This window comes from Salvelinus namaycush, chromosome 13, assembly GCF_016432855.1.
Source record: "Salvelinus namaycush isolate Seneca chromosome 13, SaNama_1.0, whole genome shotgun sequence".
NCBI lineage: Eukaryota > Metazoa > Chordata > Actinopteri > Salmoniformes > Salmonidae > Salvelinus > Salvelinus namaycush.
Genome location: NC_052319.1, coordinates 36,104,666 through 36,117,786, shown reverse-complemented (window position 1 = coordinate 36,117,786; position 13,121 = coordinate 36,104,666). Strand labels below are relative to the sequence as shown.

Here is a 13,121-nt window from a genome sequence, read left to right as displayed (position 1 = left end):
GCAAGCATCAACCATCCCCGTCCACAACGCCTTAGCAAGCATCCACCATCCCCGTTCACAACACCTTAGCAAGCATCCACCATCCCCGTCCACAACGCCTTAGCAAGCATCCACCATCCCCGTCCACAACACCTTAGCAAGCATCCACCATCCCTGTCCAAAAACGACTTAGCAAGCAACCACCATCCCCGTCCACAACACCTTAGCAAGCATCCACCATCCCCGTTCACAACCCCTTAGCAAAGCATCCACCATCCCCGTTCACAACACCTTAGCAAGCATCCACCATCCCCGTCCACAACGCCTTAGCAAGCATCCACCATCCCCGTCCACAACACCTTAGCAAGCATCCACCATCCCCGTCCACAACACCTTAGCAAGCATCCACCATCCCCGTCCACAACACCTTAGCAAGCATCCACCATCCCCGTTCACAACACCTTAGCAAGCATCCACCATCCCCATCCACAAGACCTTAGCAAGCATCCACCATCCCCGTCCACAACACCTTAGCAAGCATCCACCATCCCCGTCCACAACACCTTAGCAAGCATCCACCATCCCCGTTCACAACACCGCAGCAAGCATCCACCATCCCCATCCACAAGACCTTAGCAAGCATCATCCATCCCCGTCCACAACACCTTAGCAAGCATCCACCATCCCCGTTCACAACACCTTAGCAAGCATCCTCCATCCCCGTTCACAACACCTTAGCAAGCATCCACCATCCCTGTCCACAACACATTAGCAAGCATCCACCATCCCCGCCCACAACGCCTTAGCAAGCATCCGCCATCCCCGTCCACAACACCTTAGCAAGCATCCACCATCCCCGTCCACAACACCTTAGCACACATCCACCATCCCCGTCCACAACACCTTAGCAAGCATCCACCATCCCCGTCCACAACACCTTAGCACACATCCACCATCCCCGTTCACAACACCTTAGCAAGCATCCACCATCCCCGTCCACAACACCTTAGCACACATCCACCATCCCCGTTCACAACGCCTTAGCAAGCATCCACCATCCCCGTCCACAACACCTTAGCAAAGCATCCACCATCCCCGTCCACAACACCTTAGCAAGCATCCACCATCCCCGTCCACAACACCTTAGCAAGCATCCACCATCCCCGTCCACAACAACTTAGCAAGCATCCACCATCCCCGTCCACAACACCTTAGCAAGCATCCACCATCCCCGTTCACAACACCTTAGCAAGCATCTACCATCCCCGTTCACAACACCTTAGCAAGCATCCACCATCCCCGTCCACAACGCCTTAGCAAACATCCACCATCCCCGTTCACAACACCTTAGCAAGCATCCACCATCCCCGTTCACAACACCTTAGCAAACATCCACCATCCCCGTCTACAACATCTTAGCAAACATCCACCATCCCTGTCCAAAAACGACTTAGCAAAACCGAAACCTACTTGAAGGTAACAGTGCTTAACCTACATGCTTACTGTTGACTCTAGTGGCCGGTTTCCACGTCATCTCCCGACGTCCATCCATGTGCACGTGAATATTGACTTGTTTCATGGGTGACCTGGTTGGTAAAGGAGCGGTGAATGTCCTGTATCTGGTGCAGTATGGCTGCAGAATCTTCTGGATCTCAGCCTTGTGTTTAACACTCTGGAGAACCAATAAATCATACTAATAAATTATACCAATAAATGATATCAATAAATGATACCAATAAATGATACCAATAAATGATATTGATAAATGATACCAATACATGATATCAATAAATTATACCAATAAATGATACCAATCAATGATAGCAATAAATGATAGCAATAAATGATACCAATAATTGATATCAATAAATAATAGCAATATATTATGTCAATAAATTATACCAATAAATTATACCAATACATGATATCAATAAATTATACCAATAAATTATATCAATAAATTATACCAATAAATGATTTAAGGCAAAGCAAAAACAAGCAGTAATGCAACTGGTGAAATCCTGCTTTTAGACTGGACGATTCCACTATGGACCTTGAGGGCCTCAGCACTGCTATTGTCGATCCTTCCCCTCTAATCAGGGACTGATTCAGACCTGGAACACCAGGTGAGTTGTGAGCAAATCAGAGACATTAATCAATCATTTAACGACCAGGTACATAGAAAACCAGCAGGACTGCAGACCACAATGACTGGAGATGTAAGAATGAACGACCAGGTACATAGAAAACCAGCAGAACTGCAGACCACAATGACTGGAGATGTGCTTGTTTGTTGTAAAAACGTCACTTACACTTCCAGGATAAATAGAGCATTGTGGTCAGAGTTTAGTTACCCCCAACAACTGATCCAGGATCATGTATTTTGTCATCCCCTAATGGTTAAGGTTAGGATAGGGAACACACCCCACTGTGAGACTTGTGTGTCACAGGAAATTACTTCCCCCTTGTTTTTGACGAGTCACTGACACTCCATTACTGTGAACACGAAGAGAGACCTCAGGCAGTTGTACATGTGTGTGTGTGTGTGTGTGCACGTGTGTGTTAGTGTGTTTGTGTGAAGTCGGTACCGCTGATGTGCTAACTTCTGTTTGTAGCGTCAGAACTGTTTGGGCTACAAACTAATGTGACCCCACTGTGGAAAGGGGAGATTCTCACGAACACGACTGTGTTCTCCGTTTTCCTCTATGACCCCACACATGTCACAGGACTCGTCTAAAGATAACCGGCACCTTTTTTTAAAAAATGAATGGAAGTTTGAATGTAGTTTTGTACCTACCCAAAAAACGGTTTAAATATGTGTAACAAAAAATATATATATATTTCCTGAGCTTTCTTAGATCCCCATAGATTTAGGACAAACACTTTAAAACCTTGTTCCTTATGATTTATTTTTGGGCTGTTCTTTGTGCCATTTATCAATGTGTTATTCCATGTTTCTACAGGCTTTAGTAGTAAAGGCCAAATTAAAAAATGTAGCAAATCATTTTTGTATATATTTGATTATACCTAAAGGGGTCCTAAAATGTAAAATCAAAAAGCCAAATGATCCACAGTATGGCCATCTAAAAACATTTTCAGATGTCAACTTAGAACCCCCCCCCCCCAAATAGCTTAGACATGTAAGAATGAACGACCAGGTACATAGAAAACCAGCAGGACTGCAGACCACAATGACTGGAGATGTAAGAATGAACGACCAGGTACATAGAAAACCAGCAGAACTGCAGACCACAATGACTGGAGATGTAAGAATGAACGACCAGGTACATAGAAAACCAGCAGAACTGCAGACCACAATGACTGGAGATGTGCTTGTTTGTTGTAAAAACGTCGCTTACACTTCCAGGATAAATAGAGCATTGTGGTCAGAGTTTAGTTACCCCCAACAACTGATCCAGGATCATGTATTTTGTCATCCCCTAATGGTTATTAAGGTTAGGATAGGGAACACACCCCACTGTGAGACTTGTGTGTCACAGGAAATTACTTCCCCCTTGTTTTTGACGAGTCACTGACACTCCATTACTGTGAACACGGAGAGAGGGACCTCAGGCAGTTGTAAATGTGTGTGTGTGTGTGTGTGTGTGTGTGTGTGTGTGTGTGTGTGTGTGTGTGTGTGTGTGTTGACAGTTCATTTGATTTCAGAAGGCTTCTAGTTCCTCCTATGAGGCCAGCATGTTTGTGTCAGATCCTAGGAGCTGTAACATCAAATAAACTAGGCAGACATGCAGAGAGGATGTCAGCGCTTTAGCTATCAACCTCTACACTGACACAAAAAGACTGCGAAAGATGGACAGGGAAAGAGACAAAGTGCTACGCTATGTTACATGTAACACTTTGCTTACCTCTCTCTTCCTCCCTCCCTCCCTCCCTCCCTCCCTCCCTCCCTCCCTCCCTCCCTCCCTCCCTCCCTCCCTCCCTCCCTCCCTCCCTCCCTCCCTCCCTCCCTCCCTCCTCTATGTCATTAGGCAGGAAGCTCTGTATTTATAACCTCCATAAAGTTGTTATGGCCTCAACCATTACATGGAGGTCACACTGACACGCTAACAAACACACACACACACACACACACACACACACACACACACACACACACACACACACACACACACACACACACACACACACACACACACACACACACACACACACACACACACACACACACACGTGCTTCTACATCTGCATTGCTTGCTGTTTGGGTTTTAGGCTGGGTTTCTGATGTAAAAAGGGCTTCATTAATACATTTGATTGACTGAATTTGATTGACATAGACACACACACACAGAGGCACACACACAGAAACACACACACACACAACATACTCTACACTACACACTGCACACACAGTTGAAATAAATGAACACACAAGCAATCCGACATGCAGAACACACCGTGCTGAACATGGTTTTTTTTTCTTCCTAGGTTTTGGCCTTTCTAGGGAGTTTTTCCTAGCCACCGTGCTTCTACACCTGCATTACTAGCTGTTTTGGGTTTTAGGCTGGGTTTCTGTACAGCACTTCGAGATATTAGCTGATGTACGAAGGGCTATATAAAATAAAATTGATTGATTGATTGAACATACAGTACAACACACACATACACACACACACAGTGGTACACTGCACACACGAGCACGCGGACACACATACAGTCACACACACAGCCGTGATGTGAGCGGTGATAAAGGGAATTGTTGTGTATCTATTTCCTATCGGCCTCATTCTTATTGAGCTCTTCCGGGAATAAAACACTGGACATCAATGACCTATTAGGAAGCTTGGCTTCCGGGATCACGCCCCTGCCTTGTCCAACAGGAGGTGTTGTTGGAGGAGAAAGTTATATCTCCCTGTTCCACCTCAGTGAGAAAGGAGCCGTGCCTTTCCTACAAGACCAATGACCAGTAGGCTTGGGCGGTGTCCAGATTGTTATACCTTCATACCTACCTTGTGCGATCCCGGAATTTTGAGTAATACCACCTCTGAACAGAAGGGTGCTATTTAAAAACCCCAAAGGTTAGCAATGCTAACAAATATATGTAAAATGCCATAGAGAATGCTAACTAAATGCTAACAAACGCATTGCGAACATTTTATACAGTCTCTGACCTAAACTATTTGCAGGACAGACATCCCAAATCATAAAGTTATACAAGTAACTCAAAAATGCTACTCACAGTTTGCTGTACACACTAAACACATATTAGACAGCAAGGCTCTTGATCCAGGAGGGGGTTCTCTGATGTTACCAAGAGAAGATTGATTTTGGAAGAAGCTAACCACTTAGGTGGACAGCTAACTAGGTAATAAATGACCAAACCAAATGCTCAACTGCAGAGCATTTTAGACAGTTAACTTGATAGTTATGAGATATCTAGCAGGCAAACATTTCATTGTGAACTCTATACTGTAACTAGATCACATGCCGAGTGCTGCACAACAGTGAGTAACTAGTAAAGCTCTGGCCTCTCATTGTTGTGTGCTTGTAAACAAACACTATGTGACTGGAGACTACCGGTAAGCTTCATTATGAAAAATTATGTGACAGGTGAAATGAAGAACGCACTCTCCTAATCTATTGCACAAGTTGACTGCAGGTATTTACTTAAAAAGTAGATATGAATATTGAAATGTATTGAAAAAAACAAATAAATAGTTTAAACAGTATTGAAAAACGTGGCTATTTCCAAATACCACAGGATGTGGTATATACGGTATACCGCCCAAGCCTAATGACCAGCCTTATCAGTATCAGGATATACAGGGAGATATGGAGACAGAGATCTACACTGGAATACACAGGCCTTCAACCAGGCCTAGGGAAACAGTAAGTAAACAGTAGCAACAGTATGGTCTACACAGCCTGACTCCTTTAGCTGCTAGAGACTCTTCTGATTCCTGGTTTTCACAGAACAAACCAAGCCAGTCACGACCTATCAGCTGTAGAGAGAGAGAGAGGACCGATAGAGAGTAAAAAGGGGAAAGAAAGAAAGAAAGAAAGAGAGAAATAAAAACAGAGTTTAACCTTTCCCTCCACCCTAATCAGCACAGTTGAACAAGCAGGGCCCCATGCTCCACTGCCTCATGCCCAGCCATCGGAGCACGCACCTGGGCTGCTCCGAGTAGAGCATGTCCTCAACCCTGCAGCTAAGGCTGACTGAGCACGGCCTGTGAGTTTGTGTGTCTCATTGTGGAGAATGTACATGTGCAGCGGACTTGTAAGTGCATGTTTGCGTGTGTGTGTGTGTACATGCGTGCAAGTGTATGTGCTTGCATACGTGTGTGTGTACAGTATGTGTGCATGCAAGTGTGTGTGTATACAAGGGTGTGTGTATTCACGTAGGCGTGCCTGTGTGTGTGTTGGTCCTTGACTTTGGTCCTGGCTCTTTAACTGTCTGTGTACAAGGGGCCTCAGTGCTCAGCTGGCTAATGTGCTGATCTGGACCAAGAAATGCATTATGGGCCAACGCTCCAACAGCAATTAACACACCAGCAGGAGGCCACAGCACTGTAGAGAGATGTGTGTGTGTTAACCTTTGAGTTGTTTCTGTTTTAACCCTGTAACCAAGCCTAATTAACCCTGTAACCAAGCCTAATTAATCCTGTAACCAAGCATAATTAACCCTGTAACCAAGCCTAATTAACCCTGTAACCACGCCTAATTAATCCTGTAACCAAGCCTAATTAACCCTGTAACCAAGCCTAATTAACCCTGTAACCAAGCCTAATTAACCCTGTAACCACGCCTAATTAATCCTGTAACTAAGTGTAATTAACCCTGTAACTAAGTGTAATTAACCCTGTAACCAAGTGTAATTAACCCTGTAACTAAGTGTAATTAACCCTGTAACTAAGTGTAATTAACCCTGTAACCAAGTGTAATTAACCCTGTAACTAAGTGTAATTAACCCTGTAACTAAGTGTAATTAACCCTGTAACCAAGTTTAATTAACCCTGTAACTAAGTGTAATTAATCCTGTAACTAAGTGTAATTAACCCTGTAACCAAGTGTAATTAACCCTGTAACTAAGTGTAATTAACCCTGTAACCAAGTGTAATTAACCCTGTAACTAAGTGTAATTAACCCTGTAACCAAGTGTAATTAACCCTGTAACTAAGTGTAATTAGTGCGTCATAATATGTTGAATTTCGAAGGGAAGATATAAGATGTTGTTGGTGTATGTGTGTGCGTGAGAGAGAGAGGGATAATCTCCTACAACCAACATACCACACTATCGCAAAAAAGTAGAACGGAGAAAAGTGAAAAAGACGAACTGCGGTGAAGTAATATCCTAAACAAGTACACCCCTGCATCCCTCACTCCATCTTACCTGTGACCGTGAGCTCGGTGGTCCTGCGCACCACGAAGCCACCGAAGGTGACCTCACAGGTGTAGTTGCCGATGTCGTCTTCCTTGACCTCTCTGATGGACAATGTATCTCTCCTCTGGAGGATGGAGGCCCGCCACTGCTTTGGACGACACTCCTGGGTGTCACACACACACACACACACACACACACACACACACACACACACACACACACACACACACACACACACACACACACACACACACACACACACACACACACACACACACACACAATACAACATGGAGTTAGAGTGCAATTGACACCAACAAATGCAATCATCATACCATAGAAACCAGTGTTGGATTGTGATCTCATGAACACCAACAGCAACAGAGGAGATTCTGTTGAGATGGCCTATACACCAACAACAACAGAGGAGATTCTGTTGAGATGGCCTATACACCAACAACAACAGAGGAGATTCTGTTGAGATGGCCTATACACCAACAACAACAGAGGAGATTATGTTGAGATGGCCTATATACCAACAACAACAGAGGAGATTCTGTTGAGATGGCCTATACACCAACAACAACAGAGGAGATTCTGTTGAGATGGCCTATACACCAACAACAACAGAGGAGATTCTGTTGAGATGGCCTATATACCAACAACAACAGAGGAGATTCTGTTGAGATGGCCTATACACCAACAACAACAGAGGAGATCTGTTGAGATGGCCTATACACCAACAGCAACAGAGGAGATTCTGTTGAGATGGCCTATACACCAACAACAACAGAGGAGATTCTGTTGAGATGGCCTATACACCAACAACAACAGAGGAGATTATGTTGAGATGGCCTATACACCAACAACAACAGAGGAGATTCTGTTGAGATGGCCTATATACCAACAGCAACAGAGGAGATTCTGTTGAGATGGCCTATACACCAACAACAACAGAGGAGATTCTGTTGAGATGGCCTATACACCAACAACAACAGAGGAGATTCTGTTGAGATGGCCTATATACCAACAACAACAGAGGAGATCTGTTGAGATGGCCTATACACCAACAACAACAGAGGAGATTCTGTTGAGATGGCCTATACACCAACAACAACAGAGGAGATTCTGTTGAGATGGCCTATACACCAACAACAACAGAGGAGATTCTGTTGAGATGGCCTATATACCAACAACAACAGAGGAGATTCTGTTGAGATGGCCTATACACCAACAGCAACAGAGGAGATTCTGTTGAGATGGCCTATACACCAACAACAACAGAGGAGATTCTGTTGAGATGGCCTATACACCAACAACAACAGAGGAGATTCTGTTGAGATGGCCTATACATGATGCCTTTGTCAACATTTCTTTGGATAGTGGCGTGTATGACAGTAAAGGCCACCAGGGAAAAGGAGACAAATCAGAGGCCATATTTTATTCAGACAGTATGAAGACTGTGAAGTGAGCAGTGGAATCATAGTGTATCACTGCCAGAGAGAGAGAAGCCATATGGGAAGATGATTTAGTAACCTGAGGTATTTTACTTATTGGATGTTTATTACACTGAGTAATCCAGATTTAGTGTTCTCTGAACGGTTCGGACACACACTGTCCTTTAAAAAGTATCCACTGGCAAAATAATGTGAGTGTGTGTTTTTCTGTGTGTGTGTGTTTTTCTGTGTGTGTGTGTGTGTGTGTGTGTGTGTGTGTGTGTGTGTGTGTGTGTGTGTGTGTGTGTGTGTGTGTGTGTGTGTGTGTGTGTGTGTGTGTGTGTGTGTGTGTGTGTGTGTGTGTGTGTGTGTGTGTAGGAAGACTGTGTTTTTCTGTGTGTATATGTACAGTCGTATGAAAAAGTTTGGGCACCCCTCTGAGGCTGCATAATAATTTACTCTGTCGTCAGAGAAAATGATCACAGTGGCATGCCATTCATTTTCTAATAAAAGCTGAGTACTGGGGTATTGTCCAGACAAAGATTTTTAGTGTAGCAATATTAAGTTGTATGAAATTAAATCAGATGTGAAAAAAAGGCTATGCAAAAATGTGGGCACCCTTGTCATTCTGTTGATTTGAATACCTGTAACTACTTAGCTCTGATTAATTAGAACACACAATTGGTTTGGTGAGCTCATTAAGCCTTGAACTTCATAGACAAGTGCATCCAATCATGAGAAAAGGTATTTAAGATGGCCAATTGCAAGTTGATGTTCTCTTTGACTCTCCTCTGAAGAGTGGCAACATGGGGGCCTCAAAACAACTCTCAAATGCCCTGAAAACAAAGATTGTTCAACATTATGGTTTAGAGGAAGGCTACAAAAAGCTATCGCAGAGATTTAAGCTGTCAGTGTCCACTGTGAGGAACATAGTGAGGAAATGGAAGACCACAGGCACAGTTCTTGTTAAGGCCAGAAGTGGCAGGGCAAGTAAAATATCAGAGAGGCAAAAGCGAAGGATGGTGAGAACGGTCAAAAACAGCCCACAGACCACCTCCAAAGACCTACAACATCATCTTGCTGCAGATGGTGTCACTGTGCATCGTTCAACAATTCAGCGCACTTTGCACAAGGAGAAGCTGTATGGGAGAGTGATGCGGAAGAAGCCTTTTCTGCACACACGCCACAAACAGAGTCGCTTGAGGTATGCAAATGCACATTTGGACAAGCCAGCTTCATTTTGGAATAAGGTGCTGTGGACTGATGAAACAAAGATTGAGTTATTTGGTCATAACAAGGGACGTTATGCATGGCGGCAAAAGAACACAGCGTTCCAAGAAAAACACTTGCTACCCACAGTAAAAATTTGGTGGGGGTTCCATCATGCTGTGGGACTGTGTGGCCAGTGCCGGTACTGGGAATCTTGTTAAAGTTGAGGGTCGCATGGATTCCACTCAATATCAGCAGATTCTTGGGAATAATGTTGAAGAATCAGTCACAAAGTTGAAGTTACGCCGGCGCTGGATATTTCAACAAGACAACGACCCAAAACACTGCTTAAAATCTACCCGGGCATTTATGCAGAGGAACAAGTACAATGTTCTGGAATGGCCATCCCAGTCGCCAGACCTGAATATCATTGAGAATCTGTGGGATGATTTGAAGCGGGCTGTCCATACTCGGCAACCATCAAACCTAACTGAACTGGAGATGTTTTGTAAGGAGGAATGGTCCAAAATACCCTCATCCAGAATCAGGACACTCATTACATGCTATGGGAAGCGTCTAGAGGCTGTTATTTTAGCAAAAGGAGGCTCTACTAAATATTGATGTGATTTTTCTATTGGGGTGCCCAAATTTATGCACCTGTCTAATTTTGTTTTGATGCATATTGCACATTCTCTGTTAATCCAATAAACCTAATTTCACTACTGAATAATTACTGTGTCCATCAGTTATTTGATAGATCAAAATGAAATTGCTGATCCAAACACCCAATTATTTATAAATGGAAATCATGGAAATTGTCAGGGGTGCCCAAACTTTTTCATACGACTGTATGTATGTATGTATGTGTGTGTGCGTGCGTGCCTCTGTCTCTTTGTGTGTGTGTGTGTGTGTGTGTGTGTGTGTGTGTGTGTGTGTGTGTGTGTGTGTGTGTGTGTGTGTGTGTGTGTGTGTGTGTGTGTGTGTGTGTGTGTGTGTGTGGGAAGACTGTATGGCTCATCTCTCCAGGTACTCTCCTCCATCTCTGGCAGGGATAACCTTGGCTCAATAGATTCTATTCCACCGTTGCTCACGGCAACCTGGGATCCAATCAGCTGGGCTGCATAGCAGTCCAAATAACTTCAGGTTCCAGTGCTCCAAGTCATTAACCACGCCTTCATTGAATTCTGGGTAAACCTGGAGGTCGAGCCCGACCGGCTAATCTACCGCTGATATGCCTTTGATTAGTTTGGCCTGGGCCGCTCTCTGGGATGAGTTCTGTGATCCGCAGGCCATGCATTACCTCAACAGGGGAGAAATTAGGTGAGTAAAGGTAACTCGAGAGTCAGATAATAGATATTTTAGGCTAAGAGCATTTAGAGGGCACACGCAAACACTCCATTCCGCTCTCCTACTTTTCCGTAGGGCAAAGATGAATACCACGAGTTCACTCCTCATCAGCGTGTGTGAAAAATGAATCCACTGTTACTGAAAGCCCTCTGTTCCCCTTTCTGTTCCTCTCTCTGTTCCCCTTTCTGTTCCTCTCTCTGTTACTCGCTCTGTTCCCCTTTCTGTTCCTCTCTCTGTTACTCTCTCTGTTCCCCTTTCTGTTCCTCTCTCTGTTCCTCTCTCTGTTCATCGCTCTGTTCCCCTTTCTGTTTCACTCTCTGTTACTCTCTCTGTTCATCTCTCTGTTCCTCTCTCTGTTACTCTCTCTGTTCATCTCTCTGTCCAACCTGTCTGTTCGTCTCTCTATTCCCCTGTCTGTTCGTCTCTCTATTCCCCTGTCTGTTCCTCTGTCTGTTCCCCTGTCTGTCGCCCAGTCTGTTCCTCTGTCTGTTCCTCTCTCTGTTCCTCTCTCTATTCCCCTGTATGTTCCCCAGTCTGTTCCTATGTCTGTTCCCCTGTCTGTTCCCCTATCTGTTCCTCTCTCTGTCCCCATGTCTGTTCCCCAGTCTGTTCCTCTGTCTGTTCCTCTCTCTGTTCCCCTGTCTGTTCCTCTGTCTGTTCCTCTCTCTGTCCCCCTGTCTGTTCCGCTCTCTGTTCCTCTATCTGTCCCCCTGTCTGTTCCTCTGTGTTTTCCTCTCTCTGTTCCCATGTTTGTACCTCTGTCTGTTCCTCTCTCTGTCCCCATGTCTGTTCTTCTCTCGGTTTCTTTCTCTGTTCCCCTGTCTGTTCCTCTCTCTGTTCCTCTGTCTGTTCCTCTGTCTGTTCCTCTCTCTGTTCCCCTGTCTGTTCCTCTCTCTGTTCCTCTGTCTGTTCCTCTCTCTGTTCCCCTGTCTGTTCCTCTGTCTGTTCCTCACTCTGTCCCCCTGTCTGTTCCTCTCTCTGCTCCCCGGTATGTTCCTCTCTCTGTTCCCATGTCTGTTCCCCTGTCTGTGCCTCTCTCTGTCCCCCTGTCTGTTCCTCTCTCTGTTCCCCTGTCTGTTCCTCTGTCTGCTTCTCTGTCTCTTCCCCTGTCTGTTCCTCTCTCTGCTTCTCTGTCTGTTCCTCTCTCTGTTCCCCAGTCTGTTCCTCTCTCTGTCCCCCTGTCTGTTCCTCTCTCTGTCCCCCTGCCTGTTCCCCAGTCTGTTCCCATGTCTGTTCCTCTCTTTGTTCCCATGTCTGTTCCTCTCTTTGTTCCCCTGTCTGTTCCTCTCTCTGTTCCAATGTCTGTTCCTCTGTCTGTTCCTCTCTCTGTTCCCCAGTCTGTTCCTCTCTCTGTTCCCATGTCTGTTCCTCTGTCTGTTCCTCTCTCTGTTCCCCTGTCTGTTCCTCTGTCTGTTCCTCTCTCTGTCCCCCTGTATGTTCCTCTCTCTGTTACCCTGTCTGTTCCTCTCTCTGTTCCTCTGTCTGTTCCTCTATCTGTTCCCCTGTCTGTTCCTCTGTCTGTTCCTCACTTTGTCCCCCTGTCTGTTCCTCTCTCTGCTCCCCGGTATGTTCCTCTCTCTGTTCCCATGTCTGTTCCCCTGTCTGTTCCTCTCTCTGTCCCCCTGTCTGTCCCCCTGTCTGTTCCTCTCTCTGTTCCCCTGTCTGTTCCTCTGTCTGCTTCTCTGTCTCTTCCCCTGTCTGTTCCTCTCTCTGCTTCTCTGTCTGTTCCTCTCTCTGTTCCCCAGTCTGTTCCTCTCTCTGTCCCCCTGTCTGTTCCTCTCTCTGTCCCCCTGTCTGTTCCCCAGTCT

General features: G+C 45.2%; 1 protein-coding gene across 1 annotated transcript in view; it reads right to left on the bottom strand.

Moving 5' to 3' along the window:
- LOC120058113 (interleukin-1 receptor accessory protein-like 1-B) overlaps positions 1 to 13,121 on the bottom strand; it is a 286,616-nt gene that overhangs the window by 249,748 nt on the left and 23,747 nt on the right. The window contains exon 4 of the mRNA XM_039006588.1: positions 7,331 to 7,484. Within this exon, the coding sequence (XP_038862516.1) occupies positions 7,331 to 7,484 (154 nt within the window). The remainder of the gene's footprint in view (positions 1 to 7,330; positions 7,485 to 13,121) is intronic.